Source organism: Pagrus major, chromosome 8, assembly GCF_040436345.1.
Source record: "Pagrus major chromosome 8, Pma_NU_1.0".
Lineage (NCBI taxonomy): Eukaryota > Metazoa > Chordata > Actinopteri > Spariformes > Sparidae > Pagrus > Pagrus major.
In genome coordinates, this window is record NC_133222.1 from 1,764,847 (window position 1) to 1,788,781 (window position 23,935).

Genomic DNA, 23,935 nt, shown 5'->3' on the forward strand with positions numbered 1-23,935 from the left:
CACTTGTCCACACCATCGCCCAATGTTGTGACCCTGAAAAGGATAAGCGGTTTCAGATAATGAATGGATGAATGTCTTGAAACAATCGTTATATAAACTGCACACGTGATGCAGATGTCTTCATCATCCAGCTGACACACAGAGGGAACACAGTCGCTGTGACAGGCAGCACAAGCCACCCAGTGAACCAGTTAACACGTCAGATCTCATATCCACAGTCTGACCCTGCAGCAGTGCTGGCGACGCTGACGGGAAGTGGCAGGACATCAGACCAACAGAGGCGTGTTTACGGTATCATAACACGCCATCATCATGTGATTCATCCCAGCAGCTGTTTGTGGCGGGTGTCGCGGTGCAAATTACAGGTCACCGGCTGGGGAAGGGATGAATAATTAACAGGTCTGTGATGGGCTCCCTGGCGGAGGCGGCGCTGACGACGCTGGCTGTCAGCCTGTGTTGTCTTCCACCGGGCCAGGCCGACATAAATCACAGCTCCGGTTTCAATTCAGCCACACAGGCCAGACGGTCTGCTCGCCGCAGAACCGTCAGCCGCAGAGAGAGGATTGTTTTACAGATCCATCTCCAAACAGAGAGGCTCACATCGGACGTAAATCTCCCACCGTCGCTGTCAGGCCCGAGGAAACTAAGTGGGAGTGTTGATGGTGGCGCGGTGCAGGAGAATCTGCAATGAACTAATGGTAACACATAAATAAAGTTTATTTGTCTGTTAAACCATTATATGGGTCCCCTTCCAGCAGGAGGCAGCCATCACTGACACCTAAAGTCACTTCACAAAGAGACACAACAACACATAAACTAATGCCACCTCTGAAGGAAGATGGGTCCAAAACTTTACACACAGAAAGTGAAGAAAGGACTTCATTAGTACCTGAGGATTAAATTAAAGGGGAATTTGTAAGATACAGCCAGGATGTTTAGTTAAGAGTGTGAAGAAACATCAGTGTGAGACGTCTCTATGTCTGTACTGTGTCGCAGAGAAGTCCCCTGAAGGTAGCGTGCTAACCATTAACCCCCGGCCCGTCCTGTCTCCTAACAGCACTCAGAGGTGATAGTCTGATAGCTGGGAGATGTAAAAGCAGCCAGTTCACTACTGAGTCTAATAAGTCAACAAAATAAACTCATAAAATGTCCAGAAAGGAAATATTTTGACACCTATTTTCCTTCTGAACAGAAAAATAAAACCGCCCACTGTCTGAACTCAAGTTTCTCTCTGACTGAACTCAGACGAGCTTCATCTCCTCGTTAACTCATCGTCAAACTCACTTCATTCAAACTGGACACAAACTGAACCACAGTCACCAGAACAGTGTTGGTTTGTGTCCACAGTCACCTCTGGTTCGGTCCAAATGAATCCTCATGTCCGACTCTCTGTCTCTCTCTCTGTCCTCTCCTGTCCTCTCCTGTCCCCGCCTGCCGTGTCTTCTCATCCTGGAGTCATAGTCCTGGTCAGAGCTGCTGTAAATCGCCTCTGTACTGTGTGCTCTGTCTTCACACTGACCTCCGTCGCTCTCTTTTTGTTTTAGTGCCGTACCTCCAGACTACAGAGCAGCTTCTCTCCTCAGCTCCTCCTCCACACACTGACATAAAAAGTAGTTTTAATTTTATGTCTTATCCAACCTCCGTAAGTCTGAACCCGACCTGCTGACACGCATTAAACAGCTCTTTTAATTAAACAGAAACAGACAATCGTCCTGCTGATGGTCTTGTTAGCTTATGTAGGTCATAGAGAGACATCAGTATTAGGTTGAGACTGTTTCATGCAGTTTAAAGTCTGTTGCACTTCGTTTAAAATGATAATTTTGACTTTAAAACTGTTCTTGAATAATGTTCTGGTTATCAGCTCATCGTGTTGGCACTATTCAGTCGTCATCACAGCAGCATTAGTTCATATAACCTGAGCCTCTGACCGTGGTGGTGTTGCTACTTCACGTCCACTCTGAGCTACACTCTGACTGTCTCGGAGTTCACGCATGATGAAATCCGGTCACTCGTCTGTCTCTCAGTCCTCACATTTTCATCCAATTAGGCTGAGCCGTGGTGGAGTGCATGTCAGGTGTTGTCAGGACTGATCGTTCAGACACACCGTCACCTTGTCAGAGCGGGAATCCAGCGGAGAACATTTGCAAAAGTCTCAGCGTGAACACAGACGAGTCAAAATATAATAAACAGTGACGGAAAAGTTTGGCCACTGACAGCTCGGATCCAAAGACATAACGATCAGCATGATCCAGGAGCACACACACACACACACACACACACACACACACACACACACACACACACACACAGGTCAGAGCAGGTTCACTGTCTCAGTCCAGTGTGTGGAGCTGTCAGTCGACCTCTGCCTCTTAAACTCCTTTCAACCTCCTCCGCAACATTCATCAGCTGCTGTTAACACTAATGACACGAGGTGTGTGTGTGTGTGTGTGTGTGTGTGTGTGTGTGTGTGTGTGTGTGTGTGTGTGCGTGTGCGTGTGTGTGTGTTTGGAGAAATGTGAATATTTAACTCGTCTCACGGTCTCGGTGAAGCACTCTAACCCTTTTGTTCAGAAGCGACCCAGATTGAGTCGAGTGTGTTCAGACAGCAGTGAGGAGGCAGCGTGTCGCGTCTGAAGCGTCGTCGTCTTCTTTCGGTTCTCGTGTTATTTTGGTATGTATGAGTGCGTCTGCTGTGTCCAGGATTGGATGAGTGTGTCTGCTGTATCTGGGTTAAACCCCTCACTAACAAGACGCTGTCTGTCCGACTCGGGTTATTTTGGGGACGCACTGGAAGTCTCTGAAACACGTGTTTATAAAAAGACAATCCACGACGAATGCAGACGGGACTCACAGGGTTTGAGCTCTGAGGTCTCACTCTGACTCAGACCAAGAGACTTTTTTTTGTAGGCCTAGATGTGATGCACCGAATGTCATACATGTAGGTGAAAGTAGTCCCGGGGGCCAAATATTAGTGACCATTTTGCCCCGTCCATTCCCAGCGTTCTGGGACCTTATTTTCCTCTGAGAACAGCTTGTTTATTCACTTATGGAAAAAAATAATACATCTGTTTGCTGTTTGTGTTATCACCTCATTAATTTTGTAAATGTCCCACAGTTTAATTAACTCTGACTTTACAACTTGTACATTGATCAGTTTATAGAAAACCTGGATAGTAATCGTGCAGTAAGACGCTCAGTGGTGGAGACGTTTGAGTCATGTGACCGTGATGTCGTCTGTTTGTAGCCTAGCATTAGCTTTTTACTGCTACACATTTAATTTACGCTTCAAACATCACAAAGTGGAGTTCATCTGTGGAGATTATCTGGATGAACAACACGTGTCAGTATCATAAACTTGTGTTTGATCTTTAGGCTTTTTGTGGAGGGAACCCGGGTGATGCTAACTATCCCTACACCGCGCTATATGTGTTTTTATTACACTACTTTTACTTTCATCAACACTAGTTGTTCAGTTCAGGTGGTAACGTAGTAACTTTAGTAATATTACTTCTGTTGTGCGTTCCCACCAACACTGGTAATGAAGCACTGAGATAAACAATATCTCAGAGAACCAAACAGATGCTTCTTCCTGCTCAGAGGCCAATAAAAGAAGTGACTGAGGTCCATCCAAAGTTCCTTCTCCTCTTTCTTCACTGTGAAGTCAACATCAAGGTCACAACTCTTTTGCTGAGTTTACTGAAAGGATTTGGGCACAAAACAACTAATTTAGGTTGAAGTGTGTGAGGCTCGTTAATGGAGAAAATTAAAAATTACAGTATTTCTTCACAGAATAACTGCTGTGATGAATTTCTGAACAACAGATTGGTGATATAACAGTGTGCGAGGGAGGATAATTCTCCCTGTGGCCATTCTGCTCACATTCTTCATCTCCACAGACAAAAACCCAGTTTAATAAACACAGTGAAGTCGGTCGTCCTTGGTTCTGTAAAGATGTCAGTCGCTCCTTCTCAAATGTAGCAGAGAAATGGAGTCATATACACTGTAACCTTTTTTTTTTAATTTCTACAAAAAGCTCCCAACTTGTTTTTGTTGTGAGTCAGTAAATTCAGTTGCTGTTGCTAAATCAATATTTATGTATCCAAGGCCTCTCTGGTCAGCCGGCCTCCAGGACCAGAGACGCACACACGCATTAAGAGTCGCAGACAAATTCCCATTTAAAAAAGTCACTGAGGCTGTAATTCACAATGTTCCCCTGCTAAATGATAAATCAGGACTTGAACAGGCCCATAACAGTCCAGAGGGATGATGAAGGGCGTTGGACCTTCTCCTCATAAACATGACGACCTGATTGAAGCAGCTACAGGAAAGAAGGAACGCCACCTCCTCCCTCCACCCTCATTAGTCTGAATGTGTCCTCGGATCAGATCTCTGATTGAGTGATAAGGCGGTGACGGGACGCGACGCTGCAGGGACGATTTGGAGGCTGATGACTGGCGATAATGAAACGAAAGTGATAATTGTCCCGCAGAGATTTGATCTGCCATCAACAAGGAACTTTAACCACAATCCCCCCCTTTCTCTCGTTAGAGGTAATGATCTAATTATCCAGCCCATCTGAAAAGTTCAATTCTGTTTCTCAGTTCAGTTCTTCAACTTTGACGTTTCCTTTGTTTTGCAGACGCTGTTAAACAGAAAAACATGCATTCTGCATTATAATGGGGAAGTTGTAGGTTTAGATTTACACAAGTACTGCACTTAAAGGTCCAGCGTGTAGGACAGAAATGGAAAATAATCAGCGCCTGCATCTGGACCTGGAAAAAGCAACAGACGAAATTTTCAAACTCTTCTCGATTTGCGTATTTTAAAACAACAGCTGGCGTTGTCCTGGCGGCTTTGTGCAGGTGAGGGTTCAACACGAAACAGCAGCCTTCAGTGATTCAACAAGACACAACAAAAGATAGAAACTCAGTTTGTTACAAAGTTCAGTTTCTCAAATCTGTCCAGAGTGAACCCTCCTCACAAACAAATCAATAAAGGATCTCTGAAAAAGAAAATAAACCAACATCTCCGACGGTGTCAGAGGATTAGTGTGCAGCACCACGTTCCTACAGTAGCCCAGAATGGACAAACTTAACACTGGCTCTAGAAGTGCTTTTGTTTTTTCTACATTTTTAGTATCCGCCGTAGAGAGGAGGGCGAGACGAGGGGTGTTCAGTTGGTTGTAATCTACAAACTGGACCTTTAAGTACATATTTGAGGTACTTGTACTTCAGTCGTAGTTTTTTTGTTTTCCTGACACCTTGTACTCCCACTCCACTAGAAATTATAGTACTTATACTTTTTATCTGATGGAGGTTTTTGGCGCACAAAATGAAGAGCTTATAAAACACATTCTGTTCTAAATTAAACCTCCGAAACACTGAAACAATTATTTTGTCTCAGCTCATTATGGATGTTCTGAAACTCGGCGCTCAGTGAGCTGAGAGAACATTTTGTTGCTCGGCTGCTTGTGGCACTAAAAAGGAAGTCAGGCATCTTTAAACAAAATCTCTCATTTGATTTCATTGCCCAGAGAGATTTAACACGAAAAGCCAGATTAAAAACAAAAAAATATTTTTCTCTCTCTCTTCCCTTCAGGACTCTGGGCTACAAGAACCGATACGTTCGAGTTCCTGACGGTCACTTCTGGATCGAGGGGGATCATCACGGACACAGTCTGGACAGCAACAGCTTTGGGCCGGTATGACACAAACACACCACTGTTACACAACATCCTGTCAGTCTGTCACGACATCCTGTCGGTCTATCACGACATCCTGTCGGTCTATCACAACATCCTGTCAGTCTGTCACGACATCCTGTCAGTCTGTCACGACATCCTGTCAGTCTGTCACGACATCCAGTCAGTCTGTCACAACATCCAGTCAGTCTGTCTTCACCGTACATCTGTACCGTTTTAGTACAGTTCTCCTTCCATTCGGCTGCATTACAGATACAGAACTGCTTCTTAGTAACAAAACCATAAATAACAATAAAATAATCATTACAAGACACTGTGAATAAACTCACACACACACACACACACACACATCCCTGTGTCTAACACTGTTACCATAGTGACTGATCTAATGGAGACTCATCTCATTTTATGAAAGTATTTTTAACTTCTGGATTTGTGAGAGTTTGTGTGTAAGTCCGTCCACAAATGTGATGTTTTAAACACGACAAAAACAGAATAACACAAAGACACGGATTAATGTGTGTCTTCGCTGGGAATAAAGGAGTTAATGGGAGGGTGAAGTAAGTTACTGTGGAGGAGCAAAGCTGACAAAATCAAAAATAAATTAAGGAAAAAATGTAATGCCACTTAATGCACCAGAAATAATGTTGGCATTAGTTAATTCATAAAATGTGACATAATGCCTTTTTTTATTTACTTTTCCTTTTGAATTTATTAATTTATCCATTTTTAAATGAATGAATGAATTATTTTCTGTTGAGCCTGAGACGGTCTCTGATGGTTCTGAGCGTACTGATGTTGAATCGACCTACAGGTAAAAAGTCATGACACACTTTGATTGACAGACCGCTCGTTTGTATAATGAAGCAGAATTGTAATTCTGTATTTTCCATTTAACCTGAGTGGTGAGCCGTGTTTGTACAGTGGAGATGAGCTGAAACAGAACCTGGAGCTCTGTGTGTTGTGTGTCACCGGTCAGGGTTAGTTCACCTGCACCTGCTTCTGACCGGAGCAAAGATTTACAGCAGTCTGACAGAAACTGCATTTTGTGTTTCTGCTGAAGTCGGAGTAGAAGTCGAGTGTGTTAACGTTTCTGTACGCGTCAGTCGACCCGGTTTGTCCATCAGCTTCCATCCAAACATAAAGATTTCATTAACGCTGAGTTTCAGGCTTCTCCTCGTGCCTCCGGTGCAGGAAGAGTATTAACATCCTCCTATTGACTCCTCATCTCTTCGTGTTGTTTGTAGTTTGCCCCTGTCGGGTCGGGCGATATAAAATTTTCAGCAGAGGAGGTGCTGTTTGCTATGGACAGCACATTACAGGCCAAGACAGAAGGACGGGATCTCCGGCTAAACAGAATCGAGGAGCTCAAGAAGAAATCCCCTCAGATCTGAAACCCAGAACACATGGGCCAACAGCTCCGCAGAGCCTCTCCGGCTTCACCGTTTACTCCTGAGACATTTTCTCTGCGTACGGCAGCCAGACAGAAAGACGATTATCCATCCTCCCCTCGTATACCGTTCACCTGACAGCTGACAGACGGAGGTGCAGTTTATATTTGCACAACTTCAGTCAGTGTAATCACATCTTGAGCTCATCCCTTTATATGTAGGAGCTTTATTATAAAATATAATTAATATGTATAATACAAAAGGCCATGTAAACAATGTTAATAGGTTTTTGTTTATTTGCTGGAAAAAATAATACACACGAATCAACACAATTATCACAGTGAGTAAAGAAAAACACTTCGATCTCATTAATTCAGTGGCACATTAAGATTCAGCGTCTGGTGGCTGTTTGTTTTTTTTACCGACCTTTTTTTTTAAGCTTTATTGCTGAAACATGTAATGAAGCATTAAAGCTAGGGTTGAGTTTTGGATGAGTTATTTTAGAAGCATTTTTTGTTCAATAACTCAAATGTTCTGACAAATAAAGATGTTGCAGGCGTCTAATAACCTCATCCAGTCATCTAATTCAGTGGTTCCCACATAGTTTATATATTCAAAGCATTTGCACTCCCAGCAGCGAAGAAACAAAATTTACATAGCTGTCATCATATTTTCTATTTCTCTCTGTCTGCGGGCCTTTTTTCAACAGTCCCAGTAAAAAATCTTATCAATCTAGTCTGTCTATAAAAACATTGGACAGGCCACCTGTCCGTCTACCTACGTGCCGCCAACCCTCGCTCATTCATTCATTGTTTATAACCGGAGTCTTCGGTGGGCTACTGGATGTAACGCTAAAGCTATTAGCGAGCTAGTCTGAGCTGCAGTCTAGGGAACAAAAACTAGTCTTTTTTATTTAATGAATGAGTTGATTGAATTATTAACACAATAACAATCAACCAGGGTTTTTTTATAACAATGTTTACAAATCTATCATTTTTGGAGAAACTCACAAAAGCTGAAATTCATTAAGTCAATCGTTTACAGTTGATGTTGGTCAGAGCTTCCATGTCCTGGTGTTGTGGCTGTTCAGAAGATTCATGTTTTGGCATACAGCTGATAAGATGAATTTAATTCTCATGTTTATAACAAAACAAATTTCATGAACATCGGTTCAGAATGAAGCGAGTTTCAGTCGACATGTTGGTGAAATCTGCATCTCTCAGCACGCATCACATTCGTTGGATTTTGACCTCCCAAATTTGGCGCCAAAATCACGAACACGGTATCTACTTTTCTATATCTATATATCTATCAACACACTGCTTCAGGCTAACGTTAGCACAAAGCACACAGCCACTGAACAACTAGTCCAACTAGAAAAACATCCGTCAATAAGCACGTGTTCAACTCATTAATTCAGAACCGGTGCTGCGGTTCAGTTCAGACGTCCGGAACCAGGCGAGAACTTTCCCCTTTTAGACTTACATGTGATTTGTGCTTCACGTTAGCGACCAAATAAAAATAAATGTAAATGAGGCGTTGTAAATGTCGTTCACTCAGCGTATGTTTTATTGGACAGCACTTTAACGTGCGGTGAAAGAGCAGCTGTCAGCTTCCATCTCTCCGACCTGACATCGTCATGATGCACTTCACAAAATCACATTAACTCGTTATTCCTGTCGAGCGGCCTCCGCAGCGGTCCGTCTCTTTTCATGGGAGGAGAACGTCACGTCACACTACGTGCTCACTTCTGACAGTTTAATGTCACCAGTAAATATTCATACCAGGAGGAACATGACTAAAACCGCTAAATCAGTGGGGTTTATTCAGGATATATCCAATCCGGCGAGGAGGTCTCATTTCAATAATATATTCTTTTAAAATGTGGCCTGCAGTGCTCGCTGCCGCCCACCACACCGTCTTTTCACTCAGAAACACATCAGCTCCCACAAATGATGCACTCAGCCTCTGGGTCGATCACATACGGTCCAAAACAAACAGAACACCACCCACAATCCCTCCCTCAGTATACAGCTGAACTCTATACGCCGTGTGAGTCTCCCAAAGTTTTTTTGTTGAGAGATGAAAACTGTTTTACAAGAAATTCAAAAACTCTGACGAATGTGAAATGGAGGAGGACTCTGAATGCGACACGCAGGCGAGGTTTCATGTCAGTCGACCTCTCGCTGCGGGACGTATGGCCCTTTAAAGAGTTAAAAGGTGCTATAAATAAGAGTCGTACTGATCCCAATACACGAAAATGACCACAATACATCTGCGGGGGGCTGATGGGGGATGTGGATCGATACCAGTGAGTCTGCCAGAGCGCAGCATGCTGAGACTTCTGTCTTTCACAGAACCAATCCCAGCGTGGAGGTAAATACAGGAGGGACGACCAGCCAACCGAAGAAAGTGCTGAGGGGAAAAACAAGAAGCTCGAGGATGAAACAAAGAACTAGACCAGAGCCAACTACCCAGTGAACCAAGAAAATAAGAATAAAAACTAACAAAGGAGCCAAGAGAGAGCTGAGGAGGACAAACAGCTGAATGACATTCACTAACTGAAGGAACCAAAGACCCAAGAAAAAGGAAGGATGAACCAGGGAACAAACGAGGGAAGAAGAAGAAGAAGAAGAAAAGAAGAAGAAGAAGGATCCACATAACTGAACCAGTGAACCAAGACAATATAATGAGAACAACAACAAGGAAAAAAACAGTAACTATTATTAAATCATTTTCTAAACATGCACATGCACTTCCAACATGTTTCATGATGACAAGAAACAGAAAAATGTCTGGTGACTCGACCTCCTGCAGTTTCCACCAAGCTGGTTCAGATGCTCTGTTAGGAACCAGTTCTTTGCTTTTCTGCAGCCAAAGAACCGGTTCTCTGCAGGAGAACTGTTCCCAGAACACTTTATTTTGTTAACCTTTATTTATTTAAGGGTTCACTGAGTGATGCTCTCTTTGCAGGACTCACTGATCACAGCTACACATTCACACCTGAACAAGTTCTGTACCAGAAGTGTCTGATCTGCTGACCATCGAGCAGACCAGTCAGGGTTAATGGTGTTAATGGGGGTTAGTGGTGCTAATGAGGGTGGAGCAAGTGCTGCCTTTCACTTTCCTGCGCAGATTTACTCGTCCAGTCCAGGGATTTAAACGACCCTCCGGTCACAAGCTCTCTTCTCTAACCTTCAGGCCACCATGCTGGTCTACAACAAAGGGGCTGAAGTACCAGGACCAAGGACCAACTACATCAGAATAAACAAAAGATTTTCAGTATGGACGCTACATCAAAGCAACCGTGGTCTGAGGACCGGTCATGTTTGGATGCCAGTGTAACGAGCAACACTTGTAAAGAGTCGATGGTGGAGATGTCCTCACTGCCCGCCCCAGAAACAACCCACTGACCTGCTCTTCAGCTGCAGCAGATGATTATTAATCCGCTGCTTCATTACTGCAGCTGTTGTGGGGCAGGAGGCTTTTTATTTATTATTTTTCTGTTGCCCAGACTACAACCCGACCTGAGCAACGAGGACAGCCTAGTGGTCCAATCACCCGCCTCCTGGTCCGTCTGCAGCCGGTCTCCTATCACCCGACCACACCGGCTGTCTAAAGGTTACTCTGAAGATAGAAAGCGAACACGGCGTGGAAGTTTTTTAATATAGATGCCAGCTTTCCAGAGATAACAGGCGTCATTAAAAGCGTTTGACATTTGTTGGCGTGTGTGTGTGTGTGTGTGTGTGTGTGTGTGTGTGTGTGTGTGTGTGTGTGTGTGTGTGTGTGTGTGTGTTCGACCTTATGCAAAGCAGCTCTAATTGATGCGGCGAGGACGATGTTGGACAACAGTGAGCGATCAGATCTTCAGCTGTCAGCTTGCCAGTTTTAATTATCTCTGCTGTTAATGTCAGCGAGTCTCTGGACCTGAGTGTGAATGTAAATCAAACCTTCCTAATTCCTCCCAAAGAAGAATTAATCTCCATATAGTGAAGCTGCTCGTCATATCCAGTTCTCATTTTTGTAGCTCCAGTAAAATCATTAAAAGCAGATGGGCTAATCGCTTTAAAACAGAGTACTGTACTCATCGCTCTGCGCTCGTTTCAGAAGTTGTACTGAAAGGCACTCAGAGGCCGCGGGCCGTGCCAAGAATTCACAATTCTCGTTATGTCATAACTAGAAAAAAGACATATTTTACTCAGACTTTTCTTCTTTGGATTCAGATCCACATCAAATGCACACCAGATTTGTTTTCATCCAAGTGAGTGCTGTAGTTCATCATAAAATATAGAACATGTTCAAAAATTCCTCTGAAGAAATTATGTATAAGAAAACCTCCTGGATCCACATCAAAACTGAATCGCTTGTTCGCAGCCGTGTCAGCGTCGGCTGGTTTTATTTCCACAACATCCTGAAAGACTGAACAGGTTGAGTTCAGTGATTTCTGACTTCCAAAACAACATATATCTCCTCCGCTGTTCAAAAGTGACAACAGAGAAGGTGAGAAACAGCCAGAGACGGTAACATGCAGCCAGCTGTCAGCTGAGTGCGACACCTCAAAGAGAAGAGATTCAATGACAATCACCCAAGATCTGTAGTCAAGGTCCCACTCGGACTGGAGATGGATTAATAAATGATCGGCGGACAGGTGCCTTCTGAGAGAGAGATGGGCTGTTCACATTTTGTTTCTACCTGAGCGAAACGATCACAAGTGGACAGTTTTTTACACAAATATAAACCTACATCACTGGAACAAATGGATACAAAGAAATATCTTCCTGTATAACATCTGCTGAATTAATTATTATGTCCAAATAGTGAAGAATGCGTTGTTGACAGTGTTGTGCAAAGTTTATACAGCGTCTCCTCACAAAACAAGTCTTTAAATTAAGCGTTTTTTCAAGGGAGTCTGGTGACTTTCTCCACGGGCGCCAATATTAGTAACTTTTTACTGTATTTGTAAAATGTGTCACGCTTACTGTCAATATGTTATATTCTTTAATCAATTTGAAAAAAAAACAACAGCTGCTGGGAGGTACCGCGACTTCAGACACAGAAGCAGACAGGACGCACTTAAAACATGAAAAACAGACAGCGATGCCACGACTAACTGACGCATCCTAATGTATTTTATTTAATGCCGAATGTTCAAGAAGACACCAGTGATTTATAATTAGCTGTAGCCGTTTCACAAAGTTTGTTAAGTTTCTCCTCATGATGCAGCAACTCTTAAAATCACAACATTTGTAAGGGAGTCTGGTATTATTGCCGTTACTAGTGACTTCACTTCATTACGTCCACTTTTTCTAACAGCTTTATCAAGTAGATCACAACAACAGTTAATGAATTAATCGTCATTAAGACAGAGCATGGTGAAAAACGTGTGTCCTCCACCTCAGCCTCTCTGCATGAAGGCAAAGTAACGTCATCTTAAATGATCTTTTTCTGACCCCGAGTTGTGTTTTGTGTGTTTTTTCCCAGGTGTCTGTGGGGCTGCTTCACGGTCGGGCCTCTCACATCATCTGGCCGCCACATCGTTGGCAGCAAATCAAACCGTCTCTCCCTGCAAACAGAGGACCGCTGGACACTCAGGAAGAGGAGGGATGAACACACGAACACGCAAACATACAGTTTTTATAAGTCCGGTAGTGTCGTCTAAAGTAAGTGAGGTGTCCGTCAGCTGCAGCATCTGGACCGACTGACTTTCTTTAGAAAAGTCATATTCAGGGAAACAGACGCTCTGTGAGTCCGTCAGACAGAAGTGTGTAAACTGTTTGACTGTGTGTTCGTGTTTTGTTCATTTCAGTTGTTTCTGAATGATTCTCAGAGAACGAGCAGACGACTTCACTTGTGACTGTGATGAAAAATGCCAACACATCGTCGGGTTTCAGCATCCTACATCTCTGTTTCATATCATTGTGAACTGAACATTATTTTGTTTTGGGCCGTTGGTCGAATAAAAAGAGATTTGAAAACAGTGTTGACGACTTTTAGAAACTTTTTTGAAGTTAACTGTGGAAGTAATGGGCAGATTAATTAATAATTTAAATAACTATGACCTGTCACCCTCCTCAACCCACCTGCCAGCACCAACTCATTAACACATACAACTAGAATGGCACTCAGTAGAGCGCATACCTCCGCCACAGCCCGACAGTCCCCTTTAATTTAATAACGTAGGCAGCAGATCTAGCGATGCGCTGCGATAACACTGCTGGGTCGATGCAGCAGAAGCAGAGATATCACCTTTTCTATCCCACACTTTCTTCTTGCTTTTCATAACCTGCTGCCTACATTACCCACAATGCAACTTAGCCACTGAGTGACATCACATGCAGCTTCCTCTGGAGGCGCGACAGGCTTTATAACACGTCTGCAGCAGTACTCCCCCGAGACCTGCAGGTGGAGTTACACTTTAAACGATTTTTGCAATAAAGTTTCCTTATTGAAATCTAAATCCAGACGACGCTGTTGAAACTTTGCGGTGGTAAATATCAGTGTTTCTCTTACTTCAGGAACAGAATCCCACAGAGAGCAGCTCTGAGTCGAATATCTGTTCGACATGTCTGCGTCTCCTTTCACCTCCGTCTTCACAACAAACTCCAGACATCTTTTCATCCGATGCTGACAACTCGCACCTTTGAGGGAGATTATTAATTATTAAATTAGCCAACAATATCCAACAGAAAACTACACACAGACTGAAAGATTCAGCTCAATTCCTTCTGAGACGTGCGTTTCCTCCGAGTACGACCTCTTAAGTACACTTGAGGAGAACCGCTTGAATTCAATTACCGGCGGAAACAATGTCTGTCGTAATCTGGAAATCAATTTAACTGCTTTTGTTTGTGTCAGTTGCGTCGTCACCTCCGAGCAGAGGGCTGCTGACAGTTCACACAGAGCCCATGAATATTCCCTTCTTCATTAAACGCTCTGAGAGGAGAGACGAGCGTTTAGCCTCCCACAATCCACCGGGTTATCTGAAGCCTTCATTAGAGAGGAAAACACACAAGACAGAACAGCTGACTTCTGCCCGACTCTCAGCGGCTGGAAAAGAGCTCCGTCTCTTAAGAGGCTCGGCGCTGATTTGCATAAATCAAATCGAGGGAGCACTTGTGGTAAAATTCAGCCGAATGGAAGCTCTCAGATGTAGCTGTTGATTGTGTGATGCTAACAGCTGTGTCACGGCGTAATGGGACCCTGGAAGGCACAAGTGGGGCTAAATGCAGGTGTACTCAACCCTCCCACTGAGCCAACGTACAACAGCAGGCTCACATCTGCATAATTAATTCACTCAGATGTGATGTGCATTGCTCTGCCAGTTGAGTCTGACATTTAAGGTTCATGTTTGAGGTTATTAAACCGACTGAGTTGAGCAGAATGAGTGTGTTTGCAGGGGGAGAGTCGGCCTCGTCGGCTCTGACGGAGTAATATCCACTCTGGGTAATAAAGCTCGTTGTTTGCACATCTTCTGGTACTTTACATCCCGCCTTTATTTTATTTACAGAGAGCTGAAAAGACTCATCAGTCCGTCGCTAAGCTTCTGCTCTGTTGCCGTGCCAACAAACGCTGCCGGCTGCAGCTGCTAGGATACCGGCGTCGCCGTGGTGAGGTACGGCCTCGTTCAGACGTGCAGGAGGGAAACTGCACGCCGGGCGCTGCTTCCCCCGTTAGTGTTGTTGTTTGTTTATGTAATTATCTATTTGTTTGTTTAAGTGTTTATTGTTTGTGATCTAATTCTCTCTGCGAACTTTCAAAGTCATTTAACTTAAAATATGAATAATAAAATGATTACTGAAGCAATTACAATGGAAAAGGAAACTAATCCAAATGAGGGCAATGCTGCGATTGCTTTGGATTTTTCCAGTTAATTTAATTTGAATCGTCCTCTATTGATTTTATTCTTTTATTGTTTTTTCTTTAAAAAATAAAAGTATTTAAATGATAAAACTTCCTGATGTGGTGACATCATGCCTAGGTTCTGTTAAAATGTCTTTTTTTATAAAATGTATCTCCTGGCTGCGTTTTGCTTCGTCTGTTCTGCACATTAAATCTTTACGAAGGAGTTTTGATGCATGAAGTGATTCTCAGATTTCTGTCACAGCGGTAAATCCAACCAACGTTCATCCTGAGGACAATCACATCATTCTAATGATCTTGTTTCTGATGCTGATGATTCGTCTGCAGCCGTCTCTGCTGCACGTTAGTCTGAAGGAACCTCTGAAGCGACGTGAGATGATCACTGCTGGGGCGTCATGGGGAGAGTAGATCAAACCAATCATCTGCATGAGAAACTTATCCCCGTGTCAGCGTCACGTGTTCATGCATATTAACAGCAGTTTGCCCCGTTTGCTGCCCTCCGCCGTGTTTTCTGGATCCCTAATGAAATCCCGGAGCCGTCGATAAGCGCTCCGTGGCTCATTTGCCTGTTTGATTGCTCCTCTCTCACGGCAGTCTTGACCAGTTTGAAATGCAATTATGTAAATCGTACCGGGTCAGTCCTGCACTCTGGGCCTTTACCTCGCCTGTGAGGATCTGTGGATGAGGACGCTTCATCCGGCCCCTCTAACAGATATTAAACAGAGCCATGGGAATTTATCTGAGGTCACCCGCCGAGCCACCGGGGGAAACAGCAGCAACTTGATGCTCGTCTGACTCCGAATCCACCCGCTGATGTCAAAGCCTGAAGGACTCCTGCTCAGAGCGCAAAGTCCTGAATAATCCATCCATCCGTTCTGAAGACGGACTGAAATACTTATCTGAGATAAAGTCTGTAAGAAGTAGATGTTTATGTCTGCTGGAGGCTGCTGTTCCCTCAGAGGTTTTATAGTTGTTGTGGAAAATCACTTAAAGCTTCAAATCACCCAAATTACAAAAAGCGTATTTTTCCCAAGAACCCCTGATAGCGTGCAGGATTTATTTCTTCACATCAGGTTTCTGTCTGCGACATTTCTGCCAATTGTTTGTGGTTTTCACAACAATAAAAGATATTTCATAAGATTTAACAGCGACATCTTCCCAGAGGCAGCGGGCCCTGTTCAAATGATTTAAAGCACACAGTCCACAGTGTGAGAGCGTTCAGGGCGTCCAGCTCACTTTTACTAGTTAAATGGAGCATAATGTGTCCACAGAGTCAGGAGTGAAGTGTAAAGGGTTTGTATTTAGGGTCCACACATTGTTTCCTCCAGTAGAAGTTCAGATACTTGTGTGTAAACAGACTCTGGTAAAAGTAGAAGTACTGATCCAGCTTCTTTACTCCAGTAAAAGTAATAGAGTACAGGCTCTGACATGTACTCAGAGTATCAGAGTAAAAAGTCTCCCTCTGAAGGACATTTGTGGTCAAAGCTAACTGAAGCTCACGTCACATTAATATAATTCAAAGACTATTAAAGTTAAAGGTAGAATCAGTAGGATTTGTCCCAGCTGTTCCTGAACGCACCACAAAGATAGTTGATTGTTGAGTCTCATTCCCAGGACGTCAAACAGCCACATGTTGGGTTGGTAAAGCGTCCGAGCAGCAACAAAGAGAGAAAATAAGAAACTCTCTGCAGATACGAGACACTAACACGCCTTTTCTCCCCATTCAGCCTCCCTCTCTGTCTGTTTACGTCTTCTTACGTCTTTGTTTCGTCTCGCTGCGTCTGAGATCAGTCTGGTGATGTTGGGAAGGCGGCGTGCGATGACGCCAAATAACTATAATCCATAATTCACCTCAAATGCATCAAACTAAAGTGATACCTGAAACATGTACTGAAGTGCAGGATTGAAGTATTTGTACTTGGAGTTGTTTTTTGTAAATATCTTCTTCACAGTTTGAAGCAACATGTTTCAGGTTGAGTCTCGGGTACAGATAATCCTCTCAGTAAAATGTGTTGAGACTCGTGATGAAGGAAAATCCTCATCCAAGTCTTGCTCTGTAAAAAGTTTTCCTACATGTCTGATCTGAAGCTCAGTTCTGAGGCTGCTCTGTCAATAGTTTTAGAATAAATCATAAATATATATAACTTCTGATCAACACGGATCAATTTCCAGTTCATCTCACCTGCTCCTGGTTTAAGCCCGTCCGAGCACGGATACAGATCATTGAGTTGGTTGAACAGAAACAGATCAGACTCGTTGGTTCGGTGTCGGGTTGAGGCCGAACTCACTGCAGCTGTTTAACACCTCGATTAGCTTCACTCAGCGAGCTTCACGTGTTCTGAAGGAGCTGGGTTTGTTTTTTAATTGCGGTGCGATGTCATTAAGTTCATAATGATGTCAATGATTGTTCAGCACTTAAGAAAAACGCTCTAAAACAAATGCAACTTAACAAAAAAGAACATTTTCACAGTTTACTAATTAAAGACGATTATTCAGACGACTCTCGAATCACCAAAACGTCCAAAACGAGATGAGAATAATTAGTTATCACAAGTCGTGTGTGCAACGTCTGAGGTTGTTTAGTTCTTAAAGATTCAAGTTTTATAATTGTGTTTCCAACATCCGAATCGATTTAACTGAGTTCGAGGAAATGTAGACAAACTGACAACAAGTGAGGCGACACACATTAACTAATTAACTAATGAAACACCGGCAGGGAAAAGACAAAGACAGGAAGTGTAAAGCAGAACAAGACACATGGTAGAGACCATCAAATTAAACAGGGAACAAGAAAAACCTTAAAAACAAAAGCATATTAAGAGTAAAGTCGACAAAATAAACTGACAAAATGTGAAGAAAGGAAATATTTTGACTCCTTCTAAACAGAAAAATCCAACCGTCCACCGTTCAAGTTCAAGTTTCTCTGTGACTGAACTCAGACGAGCTTCATCTCCTCGTTAACTCATCGTCAAACTCACTTCATTCAAACTGGATCCAACTGAACCACCAGAACAGTGTTGGTTTGTCTCCACAGTCACCTCTGGTTCGGTCCAAATAAATCCTCAGTTCACAGAGTAACGTGAAAATATGCCGACTCTCTCTCTCCGTCCTCTCCTGTCCTCTCCTGTCCCCGCCTGCCGTGTCTTCTCATCCCCAAAGACATAGTCCTGGTCAGAGCTGCTGTAAATCACCTCTGTACTGTGTCCTCTGTCTTCACACTGACCTCCGTCGCTCTCAGAGTTCAGTCCCGGTCTGCTGTCCACACGTCTTCACTGTGAGGCTGGTTGAGCTTAGCGGTCTGGACGAACTCCAGGCAGCTAACAGGGCCACTAGCTGCATGGCTGACTGAGCTAATTAGCTAATGATAGCTAGCTTACAGCCAAGGATAGCTAGCAAAGAGCAGTTGTCGGTTCCTCTGTTGACGTGGTGCCTCCTGTATTTGTAGAGCTATCTTCGATTTCTGACTTTATTTCACAAATGACACATTTAACCAGAAGGCAACTCATCGTGAGTCGACATGAATGGTTAATGTGCACAAACTTGTTAAGAAAGCTCAAGTTTAACCCTTCAACTGTCACAGAATTACAACAACTTGTGTTTCTTCTTGGCAGAAGAGTGAGAAGGGTTTCTGGAGGTCGGGGGTCAAACGGACATTGTTGGCACCGCTGGGTTGAGGAGGAGGTTGAAAGGTTCCCTCACCCGGCGGCAGCAGCAGCAGCAGCAGCAGCAGCAGCAGCAGCAGCAGTCGGCCTGATGTAACTGAGTGTGTTGGAGAGATTAAAGCAGGCGCCGTCTCTCCGTGAGCTTCCAGCAGTTTCTGAGCTCGTATGCGTGCTGCTTTGATACGTTTCATCCCTGCGAGCTCCTCAGACGGCACCGTGCCAAATCCTTTTTCTGCACATTATGCTTCGACAATGAAAAAAATATTGGTGCAGAGAGATAACAGCTGATGAGCTCTTCTCGAATAATTTGAAAAATTGTGTTTAAAAATAAAATATTTAAAACAAGTTCTCTGATAAAGTTTTTTTTTTTGTTCCCTGGTGGGGACAGAAATTAAAGTTCATTATCTCCAGATGTCACCGTCGGGTTAGATAAAGCAAATGAAAGAGAAGAAAAATTGCCCCTTATTGGACTTTAAAGCCCCTAGTAATAACATTAAAGTGCCAGTATTACCATCCATGTTGAATTAGAGTTCAGAGATCCATATCTGCACGACGCTCGCCTTGAATAAATCCTCTCTAATTACATAAAGTCTTCTTACACATCCCTCATAAGTTGTAAGCCATAATATAATATTGCAGGAGATAATGAAAGACATATCTTAGCTCCATAATTAAATATATTATAACTGTCTCATAAATGTGTGCACCTCTGATATTTGTTCCCTGAATGTGACACCTGACATTTGCAGGTGCTGTTTCCAGTTCTGCCTCTGTGGGTTGATCCTGTCCTCCTCCTCCGTCTTTCTTCTCACCATGAAGCAGCTCTGATCGTACTGGAGGTGTCAGTGAGATGCTGTCGTCCTTGAGCAAAACTGTCTGGGGGATAGAAAAGCCTCCTCCAGGCCCGGTAACTCTCATTTATCTCTCCTCGCAGCGGGGGAGGTTCAAACTCTAATCTTCAATGAAATGTCATTTTGACCCCTTCTCAACACAGCCAGTGGCCTCGGAGAAATGTGACTGACCTCCACCACCTATTGATGATTAATTAATGGTGTATAACCTGCACTCTCATGTCGCACTGACGAATTAATGCGCGTGGAGACATTTATCTACAACTTAAAAGTTCTACAAGGAACTTTAAACTGCTCATGAAACAGTTTCACATTAATAAACGAGACCATCAGTGAGAAGATTTGCTATTTTTATGTGTAGTTATAATATATAACGTCAATTATGAGCACATTTTATGTCGGCCTCGGTACCAAGCTGCATCTTGCTGTTGGTTTCTTGTTATGAAGACGTAACATCACTAAAGAGCAGTGCTGAGAAACAGGTAATGTCTCTTTACAGTGTCACTCCTGTTGATAACTTTAGCTCTAGTTCAACAAAAATACGGATGTGTTAGCTCTCGGACTGCATGTAACCGAGGGGTACAGACAGTAATGTTACCAAAGCAAAGTTTACTTTATTCAACCGTTGTCATATTACCGTGACAACGGTTACGCTAGTTTTTGATCACGAACCAAGTCGGCTTATTTCAGCCGTTAGCATGTTGCAGCCAGGTGCTTTTGCTCCGAGTCGTGTCCAAACTTTGACTGTCACAAAAATGCCTGATGCATGTTTATGTTTTTGAAAGATAGCATCGTTATTGCGCGTCGAGTTAGCACGTAACGTCACATCACGCCTGACAAGTTGTTACAGAAACCTGGGGTTTTGTATATTTACAATGTTGATGTTGCTTTAAAGCCAGATGAGCCACAAGATGGAGAAGGTGTTGATCTGTGCTGAAAACTCTCCACATAAATGTCTCTGATGTATCTGACATGATGGACCAGGTGGTTTGTGTACCAGGTGACTGTGTGCTGTTTGTTCCCGGGCCTCGGAGCGTCCCCGGGGCCCCCGGCCCCTTCAGAGATTACCAATTCATGAAGTGTGATAACTCAGAGATGCTGCGACAGCGGCCGAGCTGCTGCTTAACGATGCAGGGCAGCGGCTCTTCGTCCTCTGGGAGGCATTCTCCGTCTTCATTATGGATTCTGATATCTACCATCATCTGACAAGTGAGACACAAACGCACACACAGGAAGTCAGGGAGCGTGTTTAGCCCCGGGGCCCTCAGCTGAGGCCTTCTGAGGATGGCGGTGTTAGAGGAGGAGGGGGGGGGGGGGTAGAGCTGGAGGTCGCGGAGGCAGCAGATGAAAGAGGAGTTCGGTAATAGGAAGCACTTTGTGAGATCTGTTAGAATCTGAAAACAGGCTTTTGACCCAGAGACACGACCTGCATGAGGAGCTGAGACCAGCAGAACCCCCTCGTCTGAAAACTCACTCCTCGTGACTCACAGGTACAAAGACTAGATGTAGAGATCCTGCTGTTTTTATACGACTTCCTTCTGGCTCCTCCTGAGCTCATATTTAACTGGTTTTAATTTATTTTAGTAGTTTGGTTTTGAGTTTTATTGCTTCAGGAAGGAGCCACGAAGAAGACATTACACAGGATTAGATCTGAGGCCCGGTTCAGACCTGGTGTGAAGAAGAGGAGGAAGAAGAAGAAGAACAACAAGTCTGTTTTAACTGATCCAACCATTGAGTCACAACATCACCAGACTCCATTAACAATCCTGTGATTTTAAGAGTTGTTTCATGAGGAGAAACTTAACAAACTTTGTGAAACGGCTACGACGATTTTACTTTGGGTCCCGATGAAACACGACAGAATAAGTTCTATACAAAAATCACGATAAAAGTGACCGATTGTAAAACAAATCTTATCTTGTTCATCAAGAGTAACACTCAGCTGTGTTGGTGTGAGATACATTAAGTTGCTTCACTGAGGAAGTTAAAATGCAGCGCCGGCCCAAACCTGCATCAACACTGCACGATGATAGAAAATTTGAAATATTATAAATGAGATATTAATATTAATCCCCAGTTAATAATAAATCCCTGCCCGCCTGTAACTGCATGACAGCACTCTCCTTTATTACTCTGCCCCCAAACCAAACCTGTGGCAGATAAATGGACCCGTCTATTGACAGACCGAACCTCTCAGCTGGGTGTCAGCTGTAGCAACACGTCGAGTCCCCAGCAGGCTCTTTTTCCAAATGGAGCCAACATGGCCGCTCCTGCAGAGGCTCCTGGTACGCAGCAGAACCAATTAAAAAACTCAATTCGGCAGCTCAAAGTCCTGCTGAGAGAGTGATGGCGTGGTCGAGCTGATAAGCGGCTCAGCGTTCAGACGCTCTGTGTTACAACACACACACCCCCCTCAGTGCTCCCCCTCCTGCTGGGGAAACACCACTCCGACCGAGGCTATCTGCAGCACCGGTGGCAACAACAGGCAATTTGTGGAAGGTTATATAGGGTAATTAACAAACGTGCTGTGTGGTGCTGGGTGACACGTTTCATATCATGTTTGTGTTTTCCCTCGGGGCGTCTGCCACGGAGACGCTCCCATGTAGAGAGGAAGCTGCAGGTGGAAACGAACACGAATCAGTCAGACATTCACTTCGCATCTGCCGCTTTGATTTAAACTCTTATTCTGAGAGGATTCATCTGACAGACGAACACGAGAAGTTCATGTTTCTTGTACAAAAGAAACATCTGAGGCTGTAACTGAGTTAAAAACCTTCATCAGCGCGGCTTCAAACCTGGCCTGGCCTGCAGTACTTAATCCTTCATTCAGTGGCAGTATGCAGTAAATACCGATGGGCAGCAGCTTCGCCTTATTTCGATGAAGCGACTCTTAATAATGCATAACTGCAGTGGACAGAAACAAGCGTCCATTTGCAGTTTCTTTCTCAAAATCCGCTTAAAATTTGCAAGAAAGTTGGATGAAAACTAAAGCGACGGGTTTCTGTGGCAGCGATGAACCTTCAGAGGATGTTGAGCCGAATCTGCAGCTCCCCTCGGCTTCACGTTGCTTTGTAGTGAGTTTGGGCTCATTGTTTATCGGCTCGGACACGACTTCAGCATCTAAGAGCCAGATATTTCCCTCAGGAGTTGGTGGAGACCAAAAACAGAGCTAAAGAGAGAGCGTATTGGATGAACATTCATCATGTTGATGTCGAACTTATGATGATACGTCAGTGTTGTGTTCACGACTTCTTTCTAGTCTCCCCAAGTGGCTGAAAAAAAATCTGATATTGTCGGTTTCAGAACCAAGAAAGAGCAAAATCGGATTGAATGCGCTGCACTCCGGAGTTAATTAGAGGAAGTGAAGGAGAAACACTCAGCGCAGAAGGGATGTGAAGTATTTCTTGAGGATTTTGAAGCTTTAGGCAGAAGATCGACACTGACTGTGCTGTTCTGACTGGAGGAGGTGCCCTTCAACCCTTAAAGAACTGATGGAACAGAAGGCGCTCGGAGTTATGAGCTCCCGCAAAGATGGAAGAGATACAGCAGCTCAGGAAGCTGAACCCGACTCCTTTCACACTTTCCAGGGTCAGACCATCAGTCCCCCCCCCCCCCCCCCCCCCGGAGCTATAAACATGAAAATGTATGGAGTGCAGCTGCTGTGTTGTTTTGGATGGAGAGGTTTATCAACCAGCGAACGACCTCTTCAGCTGCTCCACCGCAGGAAACCTCCTGATGTGTGAGTGTTGTGAGTATGAAGTTTAAACTGTCACATTATCACAACGTCAACACCTGTTTTTAATGAGGTTTTGGTTGTTCTTCCCTCGGCGCTGGCTCTACGTAGTTGTAGTCTTTCTTAAAGGTGCTATTTGTAAGAAAAGTAGATTTTTGAGTCTCATTCCCACCGTCAGAAACTGACGCTTTGAGATTGTAAAAAACAACTTTTTTTTTTACAAATAGCACCTTTAAACATCCAAATTGATTTGAGCCGGCGCCCAAAAGAGATGATCGATTGTTTCATCACTCAGTGTCTTTAAAAGAAAGTGAAGGATCTGCATCCTGTCCCTCATGGACTGATGGAGAGGCTGAATCCAGAGAGGTTGAAGCTGTGGGAGCAGCACATTAATGTCAGGGATTTTTGGTTATCACGTGTTCAACTACGAGTGTCTACATACTTTTGGCCACAGGAGCGACGTATTCTGCACATGAAGCTTTGCTTTTTTATTATTATTATTCAATGAAACTCTGAAACACAGAAGATTAAGCACTTCATTATTCACACAAGGACAAACTTTATTAAAAAGTTGCTGTGAAAGTTTTTATATTTTTTCCGCCTTTGAGGTCCTTTAATTAAAGATAAGGTTTACTTTGTGAAACAGAACCACTTTCAGACGCACAATAAGCCGAGAACTGTGCGGTTTTTCACAGCTGCAAGCAAACAGTCTCTGTGAAATGTATCCCAAATTTATT

At 43.7% G+C, this 23,935-nt stretch overlaps 1 protein-coding gene across 1 annotated transcript in view; it reads left to right on the forward strand.

The window, feature by feature from the left end:
* Positions 1 to 13,072, forward strand: part of immp2l (inner mitochondrial membrane peptidase subunit 2) — a 123,864-nt gene extending 110,792 nt beyond the window's left edge. The window contains exons 5-6 of the mRNA XM_073471527.1: positions 5,599 to 5,701; positions 12,574 to 13,072. Of these exons, the coding sequence (XP_073327628.1) occupies positions 5,599 to 5,701; positions 12,574 to 12,699 (229 nt within the window). The 3' untranslated portion in view covers positions 12,700 to 13,072. The remainder of the gene's footprint in view (positions 1 to 5,598; positions 5,702 to 12,573) is intronic.
* The last annotated feature ends 10,863 nt before the right edge of the window (positions 13,073 to 23,935 follow it).